The following is a 19965-nucleotide window of genomic DNA, read 5'->3' as shown; positions in this document are numbered from 1 at the left end:
CCCCCGGGGCTTCCACCTCTTCGGCTCCCGACCATGCCTCCACCTGAGCCTTCCCACCTTGGCCCACCTGAACCCGTGCTGGCCCCGGGAGGAGCCGAGGTGTGCCTGACTACACAGCACAGCAGTGCCCAGGCAGGCCCAGGGCCAAGGCCACAGCCTTGACCGCAGCCCCTGGGATGGAGGCCAGGGGCTCGGCTGCCTGTGTGGTCCCACCTCCTGGGCCGCCATCCCGCACACCCGGCGTCCCTGGCGTGGAGTGGAGCAGAAGTCAAAAGCTATTAAGGGCCCGGTAGAGACCTCTTCTCCCCTTCCTTCCTCTAGAAAAGAAGACCCCAATGACCACAGAACCAGAAACAAGACCTGGGGGATGGAAGGATCAGGAAAGGGAGTGCGGGGCCCTGGAGAGTCCTGGGAGATCCAGCGTGGTCCCCCCGCACCCTCAGCTGTGCTGCGCACATCGCACTCCTGTCTCCCCTCATCCCCCAGCACTACGCAGAATGGGCACAGAGTGCTGAGCCCCAGCTGCCCTTGGTCCCTCCCGGCCCCAGAGCACCCCATTCTCACTCCTGGGGTGCGCGTGCAAGCCACTGACCAGACGCCAAGATGGCCAAGGAAGTGCAGGCCAGGAGTCCCCAAGACCCAGGACGCTCCGGGGAGGAGGCCTGTGGGCTGTTCCGGCCTGGAGACAGCGCCTCCCTCTCTCTCAGGCTTGTCCACGACATTGGCCACGTGCCCGCTCCTAAGAGCAGGAGTCTGTGGCCGGCCGGTCCTGGGTTCAAATCTCAGCTCTAGTGTTCTCACAGTCCAGCCACGACGCTGCCTCAGCCCTCCTACTCTGAGTGGGGGGGGGGACCCCGAACCCATCTTTTCCGCCTGCTGAAGGCTGCTGGGAGGGTTGGGAAGGGACAGCACCCCAAGGGCCGGGGTGAGGGGAGCCAGGCTGGCTGGGGCCGGTAGGCTGGCAGGTTCCCAGGCAGTGCTGGCGGGTCTGCAGGGCGCCAGGCTGACGGCTGCTGGCCACCTCCTGGGAGAAGTCCAGCCCAGCCTGCTGGTTCGCCCCACAGGACTCCTGCTATGGGCACCAATTAGCTTATCAGTCTCCCAGGGGAGGCGACAACAAGGAGCAGGGCCCACCCTGCTAACGGGTTCGCCGGGGCCTGCCCCTGCAGCCTCAGGCCACGGAGGGCACGAGGAGGCGTCCGCCCCTGGTCCAGAGGACCAACTGCTGGGGCTGGCAGCCTGGGAGGTGGGCAGCTCCTGGGCTCACCCAGACCCTGCAGGACCTCTGCAAGCTCCCTGGCCTTGGCCCCTCCCCACTCCATGGTCCCCCTGGCTCTGGCAGGCCATTGACACGCGACACAGGGACAGGGACCCTCTCCTCGTCCCCTCCCCCACCTCACCTCAATATTAATCGCTTCCTGTGCATTTTATCATTTAATCTTTGCAATAATCCTCAACTCAGCTGTGTAGATAGAGAAACTGAGGCTCTGAGAAGTGGTGTGATTGCCCGAGGCCATGCAGCAAGACAGCAGGAGAGCCAGGATTCCAGTTTTTTATCTGTCTGACCAACCTACAAGGCCTACAGTATTTGAGCCACTGAACTCTGCGGAGCAAATCTGAAAGGGACCCTCAAGGATGGCCCAAGGCCCAGACCAGGCGGAGGGGGGGGGCCTGCCTCAGGCCCATCCCACACCAGGGCAGAGCTCGGTCAATGGAGCTCTCCCAGGCCATTAGCTGTGCTTTCTGTGTTGCGCTGGGCATCAGTTGAGGGCTGGCTGGAGCAGGACGGGTGGTCCCTGACCCGTGGACCCTCGCTTGCATCGTAGGCACACCCTGAACTGGGAGAGGTCGGGGACCCTCAGCCCTCTTTCTTCAACAAAACCTCTAGGACGTATCCTCTTATACCCACAACATCTGGAAGTTCTTCACCGTGTCTGACCGAAATCCCTTCTGCTGCAGGTGACACCTGTTACCATCTCTGCAACACAGGCAGGCTGTTCCCTCCTCACACACACTCCCACATGTGGGAGACCATTGGTCGCCTCTCAACTGAGCTTCAGAAACTTGGAATATCTGGGGCACAGAGCCACGCCCCCTCCCAGGCCCAGGCCCGAGGAATCTGGGTCAGTGACACCCACCTGCGCCTCCCCACCCCCAGGTCCAGGGCGAGAGAAGGAGCTGGAGCCGGGGCCCCTGCCAGCACGAGGAGGGCGGGAGCCCCTCCCTGCCTGAGTTGACGGGAGGTTGCAGGGGGCCCTGGGCCCCTCAGGTCAGAGCTCCCAGAGAAAGCCTGTGCCTCCCCCATCGACCAGGGCCCCCAGGAAGGTCCAGCCATCACCCACCCCTCTGCAGGCCACCAGTTCCTCACCACAGGCTCCTCCCACCCTGCTCCTAGCAAAGCCCCCGAGTCACCAAACCCAAGGGACAATTTCCCGTCCCTTTTGCTCCACTTCTGAGCTCTGAGCTGGCACCCCTCCACACGGGCCCCCACTGTGCGTCCTGACCCCGAGCTGAGACCTGAGTTTCCTCTGCCGCCCCCGACCCCTTGGACGCCTTGGGGTCAGTCCTGAACACACGGTGCATCCTCCCTCCACCACCACGCCACCCTCACCCACCCACCTCGCTCCCTGGGCAGCTGCCTCCTGCCCCGGCCTCCCCGGCCCCAAGTGCTCCTTGAGAAAGCGTTAGGCCAGTCACCGCCACGGTGAGCACGGCCCCTCCGGTGGCTGTCCGTGCCCTGCACACCGGCCAGCTGGGCCCGGCCTGGACGGCTCCGCCTCCACGGCCACAGCCACGGGCCAGCGCCCTGGCTCTCACGGCGAGGCCGTCCCTGACCCGTGGCCTCCATCCGTGGGTCCTGCCGCCTCGGCCCGGTTCTCCCGCCACGTGTGATGGCCTGATGCTCCCACCTGCATCCTCCTCTGGGAGGGCAGGACTGGGGCCTGGCTGGCTCACCCCGCTGCCCGCACCCCAGTGGGGTCGGGGTGCTCAGCCAGGACTTGCTATGGGTGGACAAGCAAGGCCCCTCTTTACCGCTCCAACCTGGCGGCCGCCTCCAGGACCCTCCCTCCCTCCTTCCTTCTCATACCTACAGACCCATCTGCAACTGACCTTCTTTGCACGATGCACTGAGAGTCTCACTTCTGCTCCCCACGCTGTGGCTGCCACCCTGGTGGGACCCACCACTGCCAGCCTCCGCCCTGCCCTCCACCGCCTGTCCCCGCGCCACCATTTGAAATATCCCAGGACGTGTCATCCTCTACTCAAGACCTTCCCCCGGCTCCCTCCTCACTCAGGGACCCACAGCCCCTGGGGACTGGCCACCCCCTCCCTGAGCCTCCCCGCTCTCCCCCTTGAGCCTCCCCTCCAGCCACGCTCAGACCGCGAAGCCCAGCTCCCCGCAACTTGCGCCCAGTGCAGACCCGCCTCACGCAGCGCCTGTCCCAGAGCCACAGCCGTAACCTGGTGCCCAGGTGAGTGGCTCAGAGCAGGCAGCCGGGCCCCCGCCCCGCGCAGGAGACCCCGCAGGGACCTCCCCTGGGGCCCAGGCTGGGTGGGGGCCAGGGCATGTCGGAGGCCCTGGGAGGAGGCTCGGCCTATGGTGCCCCTCCGTCCCGGTCCCTGCCGTGCCCGGACGTGCTCGTCCATCCCCGCCCCGGGAGGAGGAACTGGGCACCTGAGGCCTTTTCCCACCTCTGGGCCAATTCCCTACCGGCCACTCAGAGCTGAGCTGCCTCCCCTATGAAGTGGGCATAAATCCTCCCCCACATGCTGTCCAGGGAGACCACAGGGACACAATGCCCAGCACAGGCCCCAGCACACTCGTGGGACATCAGGGGACAGTAACAGAGGGTGCGTGGAGAGCCCCCCGCCGGCCCGCTGAGCCAGGGCCTCCGCTGCATTCAGGATGCCTCCTGTCGGCCCACGAAGCAGGTGCTATTATGGGACTGTGTGCATCAGGGTCCCCTGGGGTTTGATGGGCTAATTCACACTGGAGTGTGAGTGACTCAGGTGTCCCCCCACACAGCAGAGAGAAGCCAGAGTGGGCACAGCTCACCCCAATGAGGGAACAGGGAGTGGGCAAGGTGTCTCTGCAGGCAGGGGCTTCTAGGAGCCCCTGAAAACTCCTCAGACTGGCCGTTGTGCTCCCCAAACCATGCATTCCAGGCACAAGCCCTGCTGAATCACACTTCACACATCCAGGGTGCCTACCTCCCACCTCTGCCTACTGACCTCTGACCCACAGACCAAGGCTTGTGCTGAGCCTCCTCTTCCAGGGAGCCTGCCTGGATAAGCCGTGAGTTCCTGAGTGCTGCACCTGGCTCCTCCAACAGGTCCTACCCTGCCGCCGTGCTGGGGCTCCCTTCTTGGGTCCTACCTCACCCAGCGGCTGGAGCTCATCATGACTCCCAAGCACCCCCTCACCCCCACTATCCCAGCCCTGGCAGCCCTGCCTCCATGCGCCAGCCCAGAGGAACCACCGGTGACTCAGAACGCAGGCGCCCTCTCCTGCCTCCAGGCCTTGATCTTGACCAGTCCCTCTGACCACACACCCGCCTGCCCCCTGGCTGACTCAGCCTTGTCCTTCGGGGCTCCCCCGGGGCATTGCCATCTCCAGGAAGTCTCCTCAACCTCCTGCTCTGTGCCCAACCCCCTGAGCTGAGACCTGAGTTTCCTCTGCCGCCCCCGACCCCTTGGACGCCTTGGGGTCAGTCCTGAATACACGGTGCATCCTCCCTCCACCACCACGCCACCCTCACCCACCCACCTCGCTCCCTGGGCAGCCAGAGTGGGCACAGCTCACCCCAAGGTGAGCTGGTCACTGGCCTGTGAGAACCCCCAGGGCAAGCCCAGGTCAGCTCCATCCCCTCTTGGCTCAGGGCCCGGGGGCAATGCCTGTGGCCCTGGGGATGCCGGGGGATGGATATCCACCTGCCCTGGGTCTTGCTGAGTGCATCGCCAGGTGAGACCCATGCCCCCGCAGGCCTGCGTCCCTGCGCATGTGGGGCTGGCTCTCGCGGCGCTGATAGTGTCTCAGGCTGGCTCAGCATCTGTGGCGCTGTGACCAGGGCCTCCAGGGCTTCTCACGTTCCCCACGATGCCAATCTCCTGGCTCCCCCCTGGCACCAGCCACGCTCTGAGTCAGGGCTTCCGGCCGCAGGCCTGCCCCCAGGCTAGCAACCTGGCCATCCTCAGGGCTCAGCGGCTCTTCGCCTGGCCCACCCCACCCACCTGGGCAAGGCCCCTGGGGCCCCTGAGCTCCCCAGCCTCGCAAGGAAGTCATCTGGCCTGGGAGGGCCAGGGTCCCGCTAAACCCCAGCCTACCTGCCACCTCCTCCCATCTCAGAGCCCGGCACCCCAGGAACCCTCCCTGAGCCCTCTGCCCCTCACTCAGACCTTCGCCTGGTGCACCTCTGGCCCAGCTCTGTCCAGCCTGTCACCTACCCCACCAGCTGAGGGGCCAGCGCCTCGACACCCCACCCCCTCACGCTCCAGCCGCTGGTGCAGCTGGGGCTCAGGCTGGTCCATCACTCACTCATTCAGCAAGCGCGTCCCTCGCCCGCCTGCTCAGGCCCTGTGCTGGGCACTGGGCACCTCCACAGGCACTTCCCTGGCTCCAGGAGACCCCAAACCTCACCACCCTCAGCTGGCCCAGCTTTGCCTCCTCCAAGACACCCTCCCAGACTGCGTGGCCTCGCGAGCACTCCCCTCTACCCTCCACCCCGCCCTCTCATCTCCTCGGGCTGGCGTCTGACCCTGTCTGCTGCAGTCTACCTCCGAAACTGTGCCATGGGAGCGTCCTGGTTCCCATGGGGGGGCTTCAAATCCCCCAAAGAGCTGAGACCACCACCACCTTAACTGTCACCACAACCTCCACCCTCATGGCTCTCACTGAAACTACCACCAACATCAATAACATCACCATCACCATCACCACCACCATCAACATCAATACCAGCACCACGTACCAGAGAAACGCAAATCGAAACTACAGTGAGGTATCACCTCACACCAGTCCGAATGGCCACCATCAAAAAATCCACAAACAATGCTGGAGAGGGTGTGGAGAAAAGGGAGCCCTCTTGCACTGCTGGTGGGAATGTGAATTGATACAGCCACTGTGGAGAACAGTATGGAGGTTCCTTAAAAAACTAAAAATAGAGTTACCATATGACCCAGCAATCCCACTACTGGGCATATACCCTGAGAAAATCATAATTCAAAAAGAGTCATGCACCCTAATATTCACTGCAGCACGATTTACAATAGCCAGGACATGGAAGCAACCTAAGTGTCCATCGACAGAGGAATGGATAAAGAAGATGTGGCACATGTATACAATGGAATATTACTCAGCCATAGAAAGGAACAAAATAGGGCCATTTGCATGGGCTTCCCTGGTGGCGCAGTGGTTGAGAGTCCGCCTGCCGATGCAGGGGACGCGGGTTCGTGTCCCGGTCCGGGAAGATCCCACATGCCGCGGAGCGGCTGGGCCCGTGAGCCATGGCCGCTGAACCTGCGCGTCCGGAGCCTGTGCTCCGCAACGGGAGAGGCCACAACAGTGAGAGGCCCGCGTACCGCAAAAAAAAAAAAAAAAAAGAAAGAAAAAAAATAATAAAATAAAATAAATAGGGCCGTTTACAGACATGTGTACGGACCTAGAGACTGTCATACAGAGTGAAGTAAGTCAGAAAGAGAAAAACAAATATCATATAATATTGCTTGTATGTGGAATCTAGGAAATTGGTACAAATGAACTTATTTGCAAAAACAGAAGTAGAGACACAGATGTCCAGAACAAATTTATGGAAACCAAGGGGGAAAGAGGGGGTGGGATGAATTGAGAGATTGGGATTGACATACACACACTACTATGTATAAAATAGATAACTAATGAGAACCTACTGTATGGCACAGGAAACTCTACTCAGTGCTCTGTGGTGACCTAAATGGGAAGGAAATCTAAAAAACAGGGGATATATGTATACGTGTAACTGATTCACTTTGCTGTACAGCAGAAACTAACACAACAGTATAAGCAGCTATACTCCAATAAAAATTAATAAAAAAATACAATTACTACATTGAAAAAGAAACAGCATTACATTATCAACAGCCCCACCACCAGCATCAAGAATGACACAATAATACCACCACCATCCACATCATCAGACCATCATTACCACTGCGTCACCACCATTGCCACTACCAACACCACCAATATCATCAATACCACCACCACTTCCACTCCATCGCCACCATCCCCACTACCAACACCACCACCATCACCACCACCAACACCATCAGCACCACCATTACCACCATGTCACCACCATCAGCAACATCATTAACACCGCCACCACCACCAACAGCACAATCATTACTACCACCACCACCACCACCAATGTCATCAGTACTGTCATTACCACACATCACTGCCATCGCCACTCCCAACACGATCAACTTCAACACCACTATTATATTATCAACAGCACCACCATCGTCAGCATCAAGAACGACACAGTCATACTACGACCATCACCATCATCACCATCACCATCATCACCATCACCACCATCATCACTAAGACAGTCATTACTCCCACCATCACCATCATCACCATCACCAACATCACCACAGTCATTACTCCCACCATCACCATCATCACCATCACCACCACCATCACTACAGTCATTACTCCCACCATCACCATCATCACCATCACCATCACCACCACCACCAACATCACTACAGTCATTACTCCCACCATCACCATCACCACCACCACCAACATCACCACAGTCATTACTCCCACCATCACCATCACCATCACCATCAATATCATCATAAGTACCGCTACCATTTCCACTCCATCTCCACTATCCCCACTACCAGCAACACCATCACCACCACCACCACCACCATTATGTTATCAATAGCATCATCATTACTACCACCCTCACCATCATCTCCACTACCAACGCTAACAGCAGCAACAATAACACAACCATTATTACCACCATTGCCACCACCACCACCAATCACACCATCAGCAGCGACACTACCATTGCACCAACATTATCATCACCACCACCGTCATCATCTTCACTACCATCAACAACACACCATTTCCAATGCCGTCACTCTCACCACCAATACTACCACCACCAACAGCACAATCATCACTGCCATGTCACCACCATTTCTCCATCTTTTTGGTCACCACAATTACATGATCACCATGGTCACCAGCCTCACCTCCGCTGTTAGCAATACTACTCTGACTGCCATCACCTCTGAACCGGCACCATGTCTGTGGACCAGCACTAGGGTGATGGTAACCCCCATCACCAACACTCAACCCGCCACGTCCAGGGCACCGTGTAGGCGGGACCCGTCTTGCAGGAGGCCTCACCACCAGCCCCATCAACCATGATGGGCTGAACCCAGGCAACCACGCCATTGCCATTATCCATCCCACCCGTGACCACACCCCACCCTCCAGGCATCTCCTAGCTCACCTGCCTCCCAGGATGAACCTCAAGTTTGTTTCATCATCCCCCATTTCCAGGTGCCTCTGCACCAAGGCCAAGACACCCACGGTCACCCTGCCCTCTCTGCCAAGTTTTCCTGTGTCTACCCCACATCTTGCCCTCCCGCATCCCTAGTCAGCTCCCTGCAGAGATGAGGACATTAGTCCCTGCCCTCCCAATACCACACCAGCAAACCACTGAGCCGCCTGGCAAGCTGGTTTTTTTTTTTTTTTTTGCAGTACGCGGGCCTCTCACTGCTGTGGCCTCTCCCTGTTGCGGAGCACAGGCTCCAGACGCGCAGGCTCAGCGGCCATGGCTCACGGGCCCAGCCGCTCCACGGCATGTGGGATCCTCCCGGACCGGGGCACGAACTCGTGTCCCCTGCATCGGCAGGCGGACTCTCAACCACTGCGCCACCAGGGAGGCCCCAAGCTGGGGTTTTGATTAAGACTTTCCTGCCTCAGGAAACTAGCAACTGCACACCCCGAGCAGAGGGGAGAAAGTGTCTCGAGGGAGGAGGGTCACCGTGCGCCCTCCAGGCCCGCCCCAGTGGCAGGGACCCTGCAGTCCCCCAGCCCTGTCCTCACCAGGCCTCTTCAAGATCACTGGGGCCATCCGGGTTCAGGGCTTTGCAGGGTCAGGACCCGCAGGCTGGCTGTGGGACCCGCGCAAGCCTCCCGAGCACTCTGAACCTCAGGCCTCTTGCGTGAGGTCTGGGGCCTGGTCTGAACTTGGAGTGAACTTTTGGCAGAAGGACCAGGCCCAGAGCAGGTGCCCAGGAAGTGTCACTCTGTCCTTCCAAAACCCAGTCCCATTCTGCCTGTGCTTGATTACCTCAAGGCCAGAGAGCTCACCCCTCTCTGCTCCTAAAAAGAGGAGCTGGCGGAGGCCTCCAGGCCCCCTCTCACTGGACCACTTGTACCCCAGCACCCCAAATGCTCTGCCTCGGTGCCTTTGCACATACTGCGCCTTGGGCATGGGGGCCCTCTACCACCCTCCTGCCCCGGGACTCCAGCTCACCCTTCACCATCAGCCCAAGCTCCCCCTCCCCAGGAAGCCCATTCCTAGAGGTGGCCCCTTATTCCCAGCACGTGGGGCAGCCGTGCCCCTCCCCCCCGCCCCCGAGGGCACGTGCTTTGCCTGAGTGGCTCACTGCTGTCCCCCCGCAGGCTTCTTGGAACGGGGCTGGGGGGGGGGGTGGTAACGACAGCGTCTACTTGCTGAGCATTTCCTGGTCCAGCTCCTTAACACAACAGCTCATCAAGGAATCGCAGCCGCCCCTTGGACAGATGCAGAAACTGAGGCTCAAGGAGGCTAAAGGGCTCGCCCACAGTCACCCGTCAGTGAGAACAGGGCCAGGACTGGCGTCCAGGCTGGAGGTTAGAGCTCTGCCCCGCACCTCCCATCTGACACAACCGCGCAAGGAGCGGATGGAATGACCCTGGGACACTGTGGGAAGAGCGGGGGCCAAGGCCTGGCAGCCCGGGCGTGCGGGGGACTCCGGGAGGATGCGAGGCAGACGGGGGCCCTGCGGGAGGTGGCAGGGTCTGGGCAGGGGCAGCCCCTGCACTGACCCCTCCTCCTGGGAGGACGAAGGGGGCCCAAGTGCTGGGCGTGGGTGAGTGCTCAACCGAGGGCTGACTATGAAGACACGGAGCTCGGGAACATCGAAAACAGAAGGACAGACAGACAGATGAAATCCCTGCCAGGAGCAGCCTCAAGTACCTCTGTCTCCAGCCAGGCCTGGTTCTTCCCGGAGAGGCCCCTGCTCTGTCCTCACCTGCGCCCTCCCTGCACCAAGTGGCCCAACAGGCAGCTGTCCCCCTCCCCCTAGGCGGCCCCTCTTGGAGCCCCCAGGTCTCAGTGGAGGAGGGAACTGAGCAACCTCCCCACTTCCTGGCACTGCCCCGTGCGCTCAGGGCCCGGCACTGACCTCCCTGTGGGCGCCCCCTCCTCCCTGAGGGCAACGCCAGGCTCTCCTCCTTGTCTCCCCAGCGCCGCCATCACCAGTGCGGGCACAGGAGGCAAGGAGGAGGCGAGGCCTTGAAGGGGCCCCGCCCAGCCCCAGGCCCCGGCGGTGCCACACTCCGCTGACCCCTCGGCCACTTGACCAGGGAAGACAACGTGGTTGACTCAACCTGCCCCCACCCGCAGCTGCCTGGGGCACCCTGGCACCCTCCCAACCCCGAGCCACCCAGCACTGCCCGGCGTGGCCCCTGCTCCCATCCAGCAGCCCCCGGGAGCTCAGGGCTGGCCACATCCTGTGCCTCCCCTGACCCATCAGCCCTGGCGCCTCACCCTCGAGTCTCCATGGACACCACACTCATAGGGGCGCACACCCACACCACTGACACAGGGGCACCCAGACACACGGGGCCCCGCATTGGTGGGAAAGCACAGGGATGGGACGCAGCTGGACACGCCTAGCAGGAGACTCGTGGGCCCTGACTCCGCCCCGGAAAGCCCCCCACACTCAGGATTCCCCCGCCCCCGAACCTCGAGCACACGTCTGTGATGCTCCCAGCCTTCTCCTGGCACCGGACCCTGCCCCCCTCCCCAGACGCGCCTCACCAGGGCGCCACTGGCCCAGCAGTGCTCTTTCCAGCAGGAAGAAGAAGAGGGCGAGGGCAGGGGCCGTTAGAATGAGCCCTCCCGAGGGCTTCCTGTGTGCCCGCTGGGCGGAGGAGGTGGCCGGCTGCATGAGGAGACCCAGGCCCTGCGCGCGGCGGGCCTCACACTCTGCGGATACACGGAGTTGCTGCAAATGGGGGTCAGAGCTGGGAGGAAGGGGACAGGGCTGGGGATGCAGAAAAACAGGCAGAAAGGCCTCCAGGAGCAGGTGGCTTTTGAGGCCGGAGAAGAGCGCACGGGGACCACGGACAAAGGCGCCAAGTGTTCCAGCGGCACCAAAGCGGGGAGTGGCGAGGGGGCCCATGGGGCGGCCGGCGGTGGCTGCGGAGCTGGGCTGCCAGCAAGGCAGTGGGGACGCTCACTGCCCCAGGTTCAGAGCACAGCTGCTGTCCCTGGGCCGTGACCTCATGGCTGTCTGTCCCTTCCAGCTCCCAAACCCGGCAGGGAACACGCAGGCCCGGGGCTCAGACGCCCCTCGAAGAGAGGGCAGGCCCACCGTGGGCCTCTGCCAGCCTCCCTGCTCCCCAAGGACGAAGTAGGGGACGGCTCAGAGAAGGGACAGGCACTGGGGAAGGGGCTGGGCTGAGTCCAGAGCAGAGGCTAGGACGGGTGGGTGGTCTCGCCTCTGGGAGCAGCTCTGCACCCCTCCCCCAGCCCCAGCCCCCATCCAGGTGGGGGGAGCAGAGCACATCCCCCCACCTCCCTCCCGTGCTCACTGGTGACGTGGATCCCGAGGCCCTACCCAGGCCACCAGGGAGGCCTTCTGTGTCGAGCCGTCTCCTACCCCATCCCCCTCCGTGTCCCCCTCTGCCGGCCTCCTCTGCCCCCATCAGGAACCAGCCGGCGTGGGAGAAATTGGGCTGGGAACCGGCTGCTGACAGCGACCTGGGGACCCTGCCAAGACTCCCTTCCGCTTGCCCCCCTCGGCCTGGCCCCTCACCGCCCTCTCCAAGGAAACCAAGGATGGGGGAGGGGCAAGGTTCTTAAAGGGACCAGGACACGTACTTGGGCAAGGACCCCGGGGAGGGGGCTGGGCCTGGGTCCTCAGCGTCCCCCAGGACAGCTGCACCCAGCAGGGCTGGGGGTCGGCACGGGCAGGGAGAGGGCGACCCTGGGCTTGTCACTCTGAGCCCCGGTCCTCAGCCGGACAGAAAGCTTGTGTGAGTAAATGAGAGGGTTCCGAAGGTGCCTGGAGTGGGCTCAGGTTTCGGGAAAGGACCCCACAGACTCTGCGGGAACATCACGCCCTCCACCAGCCTGTCCCAGCGTCTGCTCTGCCGGCTCAAGTTACAGAGTAAGGGTGCCAAGCGCCCCACCCGACTGAAGAGGCTGTTGCAGGACTTCTCAGAGCCTTCATAGCTGACTTGAGTGTGGGCCCGGGAGCCCAAGACACAGTGGGCATAGGACCCTGCCCTCCCTGGAGCCCACGCGGGACTGGTATCGGGCGAAACACCTCCCGAAAGAAACGCTGGCGTAGCAGGACGAGCACCGTGGAGCGCGTGTGGCCCAGGCCTGGCCTGTCCTGACGTCCCCACACCGGGCCTCAGCTACACCATTTTCAAGCGAGGGCAGAGCAAATGATTTGAGGATCTTGCCAGCTCTGACTTTTATGCTCTATGTAACACTTGGCTGTTTTTAAAAAGGAAACTGCAAAACATTTGCAGCTTCTACCAGTGAGAGATCCAGGGAGCTGTCCTTTCAGAACCACAGAACTTAACTCCAGGGATGTGCTCCTGCCCTTCATCAACCCCCGTCACCACCAGCCCACCCTCCCTGCACCCATCCTCCATCCACCCACCCATCCACCCTCCATCCATCCATCCACCTACCGACGCCCCCATCCTCCACCCCCCCATCCACCCCTCCATCCCCCTAAACATTTGAGAATTCTGCAAAGTCCCCCTTTCCCTCCTTAACAGCCCTGCTCCCAAGGCCCTCATTGCCACAGGTCAGGCTGGCGTAGGGGTGTGGGGGTGGGGAGGGGTGGCCTTGAGCCTCGCTGTGAGCAGTCGCCTCGGCTGTAAATGTTGTCTGTGTGTGTGTACAGCTGGGGGCGAGGTAGGAGGGGGTCTGCCCTGTGGGTGGAAGCCTCTGACTCAGACTTTCCAAGACGACTGTGTCACATGCTGGACTGTTACGTGTGGCTGGAAGAGGAGGCAGCCCTCCACGCACATGACACGTGAATGACTACACGTGAACATGCGTGATGACTCCAGATGAGACACAGGGTAGGGCTCAGCGTGGGACCAGGGTCAGGGATCAGAGTGTGACCAGGATCAGGGCTCAGCGTGGGACCAGGGTCAGGGATCAGAGTGTGACCAGGATCAGGGCTCAGTGTGGGACCAGGGGTCAGGGCTCAGTGTGGGACCAGGCTCAGGGCTGAGAGTGTGACCAGGGTCAGGGCTGAGTGTGACCAGGGCCAGGGCTCACAGTGGGACCAGAGCCAGGGCTCACAGTGGGACCAGGCTCAGGGCTCAGAGTGTGACCAGGGTCAGGGCTCAGCGTGTGACCAGGATCAGGGCTGAGAGTGTGACCAGGGTCAGGGCTCAGCGTGGAACCAGGGTCAGGGCTCAGAGTGTGACCAGGGTCAGGGCTCAGAGTGTGACCAGGGTCAGGGCTCAGAGTGTGACCAGGGCCAGGGCTCAGAGTGTGACCAGGCTCAGGGCTCAGCGTGGGACCAGGTTCAGGGCTCAGAGTGTGACCAGGGTCAGGGCTGAGAGTGTGACCAGGGTCAGGGCTGAGAGTGTGACCAGGCTCAGGGCTCAGCGTGGGACCAGGGTCAGGGCTCAGCGTGTGACCAGGGCCAGGGCTCAGTGTGACCAGGGTCAGGGCTCAGAGTGTGACCAGGTTCAGGGCTCAGAGTGTGACCAGGGTCAGGGCTCAGCGTGGGACCAGGTTCAGGGCTCAGAGTGTGACCAGGGTCAGGGCTCAGAGTGTGACCAGGCTCAGGGCTCAGCGTGGGACCAGGGTCAGGGCTCAGCGTGTGACCAGGGCCAGGGCTCAGTGTGACCAGGATCAGGGCTCAGCGTGGGACCAGGACAAGGGCTCAGCCTGGGATTGGGAAACTAGGCTCCTTCAGTGACCGGGGCCCAGTCATGGGTCAGAGATCACTACTTCTCAGCTGATGGTCACTGACGGCTCTCACCCCCCACTGGCACGCCCCCCACACACAGAATTCTGCAGACACGTGAGACCCTTTCTCATCCAAACACACACAAACACAAGCCCACACCAGCACAGACCTGATCCCTGGGCACACTGGTGGAAACAGACCTGGGGCCCTGTCCCTGGTCCCCATTTCAGGTCACCTGGGAAACCCTTGGCTCCTTTGAGCCCATTTATGTGAGAAGGGGCCCCGCCCTGTGGTGGAAGGAGGTGCTGTCCCGCACAGAGCAGGGGGGAGGGCGGGGGAGGGGACAGGGCCAGCCCCCCTCTCCCGTGGCCCCCCTCCCCCACTGTCAGCCTCTGGGTCCCAGGCTGTCCAGTCTGCATCAGATGCCTCGTCCCCACTCTGAGCTGGACCACAGTCCTTCTGGAGCCTCAGATTCCCCAGCGGTAACAGGAACAGTCAGCAGGGCTCCCAGGGCTGCACCCAGAACTGAACAGGGAGCTTGTGGGCAAAATGCACTTCAGGGGGCTTCAAACACAGCACAGCTGTTGTCACCTTCCCACTGTCCTCGGGGCCCTGGAGCGAGGTGCAGAGAGCTTAACAATCCCATCTATCCAGAGGTGACCAGCGGTGAGCAAAGCAGGCCTGGGGCAGTGGGTGGGCTCCCCACACCTGAGGGAGGAAGGGCAAGTGGAGGCCACGGCCAGGGGTGAGCACCCCACGGACCTGGCCACTGTCCTTTCCCCCACTCTGCTCTCACACGCAAGCAGGCAGACTCCGCCATGGGGATGGAAGGCTGAGGCTTCTGGAGGGTGGAATCTGCCCCAGACTATGCAGCCCCAAAGGACAGTGAACTTGACACTGGGCTGGCCAGACCTCTCACGACCTGCTGCCCTGGGAGAGCAAAGGGGACGGGTCCACCTCTCTGGAAAGCAACTTACTACCAAGACCCTGAAATGGTCTGGGGGACTCAAAGCCAAGGAAAAAACCAGAAATGTGAGCAGCGCTGTGCAAGCGAGGATGCTGGGCCGCTGGGTGAACCGGGCACCGCCGGGGAGCTGCAGGCAGCCTTTGAACAGCCTGTTGGGAGGGTTTCTGGGCTGTGGGGAGGGGCTTGTGCTGACATCAGGGATGGACTGCAGCCGCTGCACAACCTCCCACGATGGCCAGGGGGTCCAGCCTGGGTACTGTGAGAACGTGGGCCCTCTTTCTTGTTTTTTCTTTTTTCACCCTTTTCTGATACCCCATCTTGTACAAAGAGTTTATGCCGCTTGCGAAATCCAGAGAAAAACAGTCGACGACAACAAAAGCCAGAGGGCCAGTTTCCCAGGGTTCCAGGGTCCGCCCCAGCTCTCCCCCAGCCCAGCTCCCGGCCCCAGATCCTGTCCTCACACCCTCAGAGCCAGAGTGGGAAAGGGCAGCGCAGTCTGCCCTATGGCCTGCACACTCCCTGCACACACGGGGCCTTTGCACTGCCTGTTCCTTCTGCCAAAATGCTTGTCCCCAGACACCCATGTGTACAGTGCTGTGTCAGGCCTCTGCTCAAACACCACCCTAGAGAGGTTTCCGTGAACCTGCTCTGAAAGGCACCTCACCCCACCTGCCACTAGATCTACTGCCTCCAGTTCTTGGCACGTGGCACGCCCTGACAGTTTCACAGGGATCTATACGTTCCTAATTTCCTGTTCCTACTCATCAGGCACAGGAGGAGGCTGAGGGCCAGGACCTTGTAGAGGAGTGCCTTCTCAGTGGTCAGTAATCACTGGGGGATAGGTGGGTGGGTGGGTGGGTAGATGGGTAGATTGGTGGGTGGGTGGGTGGATGGATGGGTGGATAGATGGATGGGTGGATGGATGGATGGATGGGGGGGTGGATGGGTGGATGGATGGGGGGGTGGATGGGTGGGTGGATGGATGGATGGGTGGATGGATGGGGGGGTGGATGGATGGGTGGATGGATGGGGGGGTGGATGGGTGGATGAGTGAGTGGGTGGGTGGATGGATGGGGGGGTGGATGGGTGGATGAGTGAGTGGGTGGGTGGATGGATGGGGGGGTGGATGGGTGGATGGATGGGGGTTGGATGGGTGGATGGATGGGGGGGTGGATGGGTGGATGGATGGGGGGTGGATGGGTGGATGAGTGAGTGGATAGGTAGATACGTGGGTGGGAGGATAGGTAAGTGGGTAGATAGACGGATAGAAGGGTGGGTGGGTGGATGGATAGATGAATGGGGGATGGGTGGATGGATGGGTGGGTGGAGGATGGATGGATACATGATGATCACATCCCTCCCCAACAGTTCCCATAGTTCCTGACACACTGCCCCTACAAACTGGCCCCATGGCCCTTGCAGCCTCCCTGCAGCCCTGCACCTCTCTAACTGCCTGTTCTTCCTGGCCACGCTCCATGTTCCCCCTGTACCTTCCGACCTCCACACTTCTGCTCAAACTGTGCTTCTGCCCGAGACCCCTCCCTCACGTTCTTTTCAGGGAAAAGGTGTCCTCCTTGAGTGTCAGCCACTCCGGGAGCCCCCCCTGACCTCCTGGGACGCACCTCCGTCACTGCACTGCCCATAGTACGAGGGACTCGCCGCATGTACCCCCTGGCCCGGGTGCTGGCCTGGGGACTGGCGGTGCCAGGGCTGAGGGAGGCGGGTGGTAACAATGACACGCAGCTCTCTGACTACCCCTTGGGGGGAAGGCCCAGCCCTCCCCAGGCCCACCTGGCCCATCAGGAGCCTGACGTTAAGCTCTCTCCTGCCTGGTCTCCCCAGATTCTGACCCTCCTCCCCTCTGAGGGCCGCCCCCACTTTAGGGCCTTTGCAAACTCTTCCCTGTGAGTACACGAGACCCCACCCACCTTTCCCTTTGCCTCCTTGTGTCTGGGAGGACACCCTGCGATGGGTGCCCACACGGCCCCGTGACCCGAATCACAGCCCGGCCAGTCCAGACCGATGCCCCGCACCCACCTGTGCTCTCCGCACCGCGCGCAGGCCTGCGCCACGTGCCGCACAGGAAACTGGGCCCGGGACCCCAGAAGCCCCCGCCTCTGCTTCCTCTCTGACCCCTCTGGGTGTCACCCAGCTGCCCTGGTCAGTGGCGGCGCTCCTGGTCCGGGGGACTTCCACACCCCTCGGGACCCCTGACCGTGGACTTCCCTGGGAAGAGTGTGAGGCCGGCTGGGTGGGCCCCCTGCTGCCTCAGAGCCTGAACTAGGCGGGGAGAGACCGTGCTTGACAGACGGGGTCGCGGGGACGGTCGGAAGCCCGGAACCCGAAGCCCGTGTCCCTCCCCTACTGGGTCAGCCTCCTCCCCCATCCGCCCACCGAGTCGGGCCGAGGCCACAAAGCCCAGATGAACTTACACATCCGTCTCATCCCACAGGATACAGGTCTGGTTGGTGGTGCCCTGGAGAGAGGGGAGGGGTCAGGCCACCTGCCGCCCTATGAGCCGCACCCGAGGGTCACTGTGGGGTCCACCCGTGGGCGTGCCAGGCGCCCTCCCTCCGCTGTTCCCCAGAGACAGAGTTTTAGGAGGAGGAACTGAGGCCCAGAGCAGGGAAGGGACTGGCTCAGCCCCTAGCCCTGCTGTGTGGCTTTGGGTATCTTCTGTCCCCTCTCTGAGCAGAGCTGGGCAGCAGCGGCCGAAGCCCCACTCTAGACGCCCCACTGACCAGTCCAGCTGAACGCAAAACGGGCTAACGCAGAAAGCCTGGGGCCGGGGGCACAGGTGGGGCTCAGCAGACACCCCCATCCCGAGGGCTGCGGTGCGGTAACAGCAGGGTTCCCACTTGTAAGGGAGGGAAGCCAAGGCACAGAGAGGCTGAGCAAAGCCCCAAGGCCTCACAGCGGGAAAGGCAGGCCCGGCTCTTCCCACAACCTGGCCCGGCGCTGCCCTGTCCTGGCTGGGTAACCGGGGCGGCTCCCGGCGCTCGGCTGGTCCCAGGGCTTCGTGGCGCCGGCTGCTCTGAGGCCCGAGGGAAAGCCCCAAGGAGCAGGGTGTAGAGGGTCCGTGAGGCCGGGGCAGGTGCGTTTCTCAGCAGAGGACGACTCTCTCTTTCCCGAGGGAACGGCCAGGCCGACGGGGCTGGGTTGAGCTCCCACACGGCCCTGCTGGGTGACCCTGGGCAAGTCCCCGCAGCTCTGCCAGCCTGCATCCCCACCTGTCACTTGGGCGTAAAGGAGCTCTCCCTCAAGGCTGATGCGAGGTGGGGACGTGTGAGCACGCACCACACGTGGGATCAGGCAGAGGGGCACGCGCACGCAGACGTGCACACGGAGGGCACTCACGTTGTACATGTGGGCGAACTCGATCTCCAGGGGTGTGAGCAGGGAGCGGGGAGGGGGCTTCACGGTCACCGAGATGACCTTGGAGTTCAGGACGGTCGTGTTCCTGGGGGAGAGCCGGCGGGCCGTGTCGGGGTCGGGAGCCCTGCGCCCTCACCTCCCCCAGGCCTGGCCTCCCTGACCCCCACCCCGCGTGCCCGCGGTGCCCACCTCTGCAGCGCCAGGAAGCTGCCCAGGTTTCTGTAGAGCACGGTGCCCACCACGAACACGGACGAGTCATCAGCCTCTGGAAGAGAGCACCGCGGTCACCCTCCTCCCGGCCACCCACAAACCGGGACCCTGCTTGGGCAAGGGGAGTGTGTTTCCCCCCACCGACTGCGGACGCAGCACTGCCTGGAGCTGGGGGGACTGCCTGGGTCCCCCTGAGTGACTCCTGAGACCCGGGGGCTGGCAGGGCACAGTTCATCTTCCTGGGAACCAGAGTCACCTTCTGTGTGACCCAGGCAAGACCCTCTCCCTCCCTGTGGTGAGGGCGTCCATTGGTCCATTCAGCCAAGATTGCCTGGGAGTCTCCCAACACAGGGAGGGCAGGGAGGGCTTCCTGGAGGAGGGGGCAACCTGGGGAACACTGAGAAGAAACGGACGCCACCCTAGCTCTTGAAGCAGCAGGCCAGACTCCAGAAGGAACTTCCTGGGGGGTAGCCTCGGACCCTGGGGGGCCCCTCCCACACCCCGAGGCTCCTCACCTGCCAGCCCCGTGGAGAAGACACTCTTGGACACAGTGACCCTGTCCTCTGGCACCTTGGCCCAGTCGCCCGTGGCCCGCCAGCCCTTCATAGGGAAGCTGATGTCCGTGGCTCCACTGGCCGGGAGCTTGTGGATGCTGAGAACTGGGGTTCGGGAGGGAGTGAGAGACGACAGAGACGAAGGGAGACAGAGACAGTGAGACGCAAAGCCGGTTCACGAGAGGAGCCTCGGCCCTGGAACGGGGAGGGGGCCCTGGAGCCCAGGACCATGACACGGGGGTGCTCCTGGCTCAGAGTGGGTGCAGCGCACATGGGGCCACCCAGCCAGGCGGGAGCCTGACGCCAGCCTCCCCATGAGGTCCAGGGCCCAGGCGGCTTCCTGGTTCCTTCCAAGCCCTCAAATGACACTCCCACCCCAGCAGGAGCCCTATGGCCCTTATGAGGACCCAGGCCTGGACCCAGTCCCCGTGGCCCCAGAGGTGCCAGAGACGGGTTCTGCGGGCAGGTCTGCGGCCACAGAGGGACCCACAGGGCGTGGTGTCCACCTTGGTGCCCCTCCCTGGGACACTGGAGCCCAGCCCTCCCCCTTTGGGCTCTGCTCTGTAACAGGGACAGGGACAGATCCCCCCTCACAGGGCCGGGACTGTAAAGGGGCCAACA

General features: G+C 62.2%; 1 protein-coding gene across 1 annotated transcript in view; it reads right to left on the bottom strand.

Annotated features, from left to right (window-relative positions):
- ADGRB1 (adhesion G protein-coupled receptor B1) overlaps positions 1-19965 on the bottom strand; it is a 71062-nt gene that overhangs the window by 30410 nt on the left and 20687 nt on the right. The window contains exons 13-16 of the mRNA XM_073794863.1: positions 19306-19449; positions 18770-18845; positions 18563-18665; positions 17638-17681 (exon numbers count right to left, since the gene is read on the bottom strand). Of these exons, the coding sequence (XP_073650964.1) occupies positions 17638-17681; positions 18563-18665; positions 18770-18845; positions 19306-19449 (367 nt within the window). The remainder of the gene's footprint in view (positions 1-17637; positions 17682-18562; positions 18666-18769; positions 18846-19305; positions 19450-19965) is intronic.

The sequence above is a fragment of the Tursiops truncatus genome, chromosome 17, assembly GCF_011762595.2.
Source record: "Tursiops truncatus isolate mTurTru1 chromosome 17, mTurTru1.mat.Y, whole genome shotgun sequence".
NCBI lineage: Eukaryota > Metazoa > Chordata > Mammalia > Artiodactyla > Delphinidae > Tursiops > Tursiops truncatus.
This window is presented reverse-complemented; position numbering and strand designations above follow the sequence as displayed.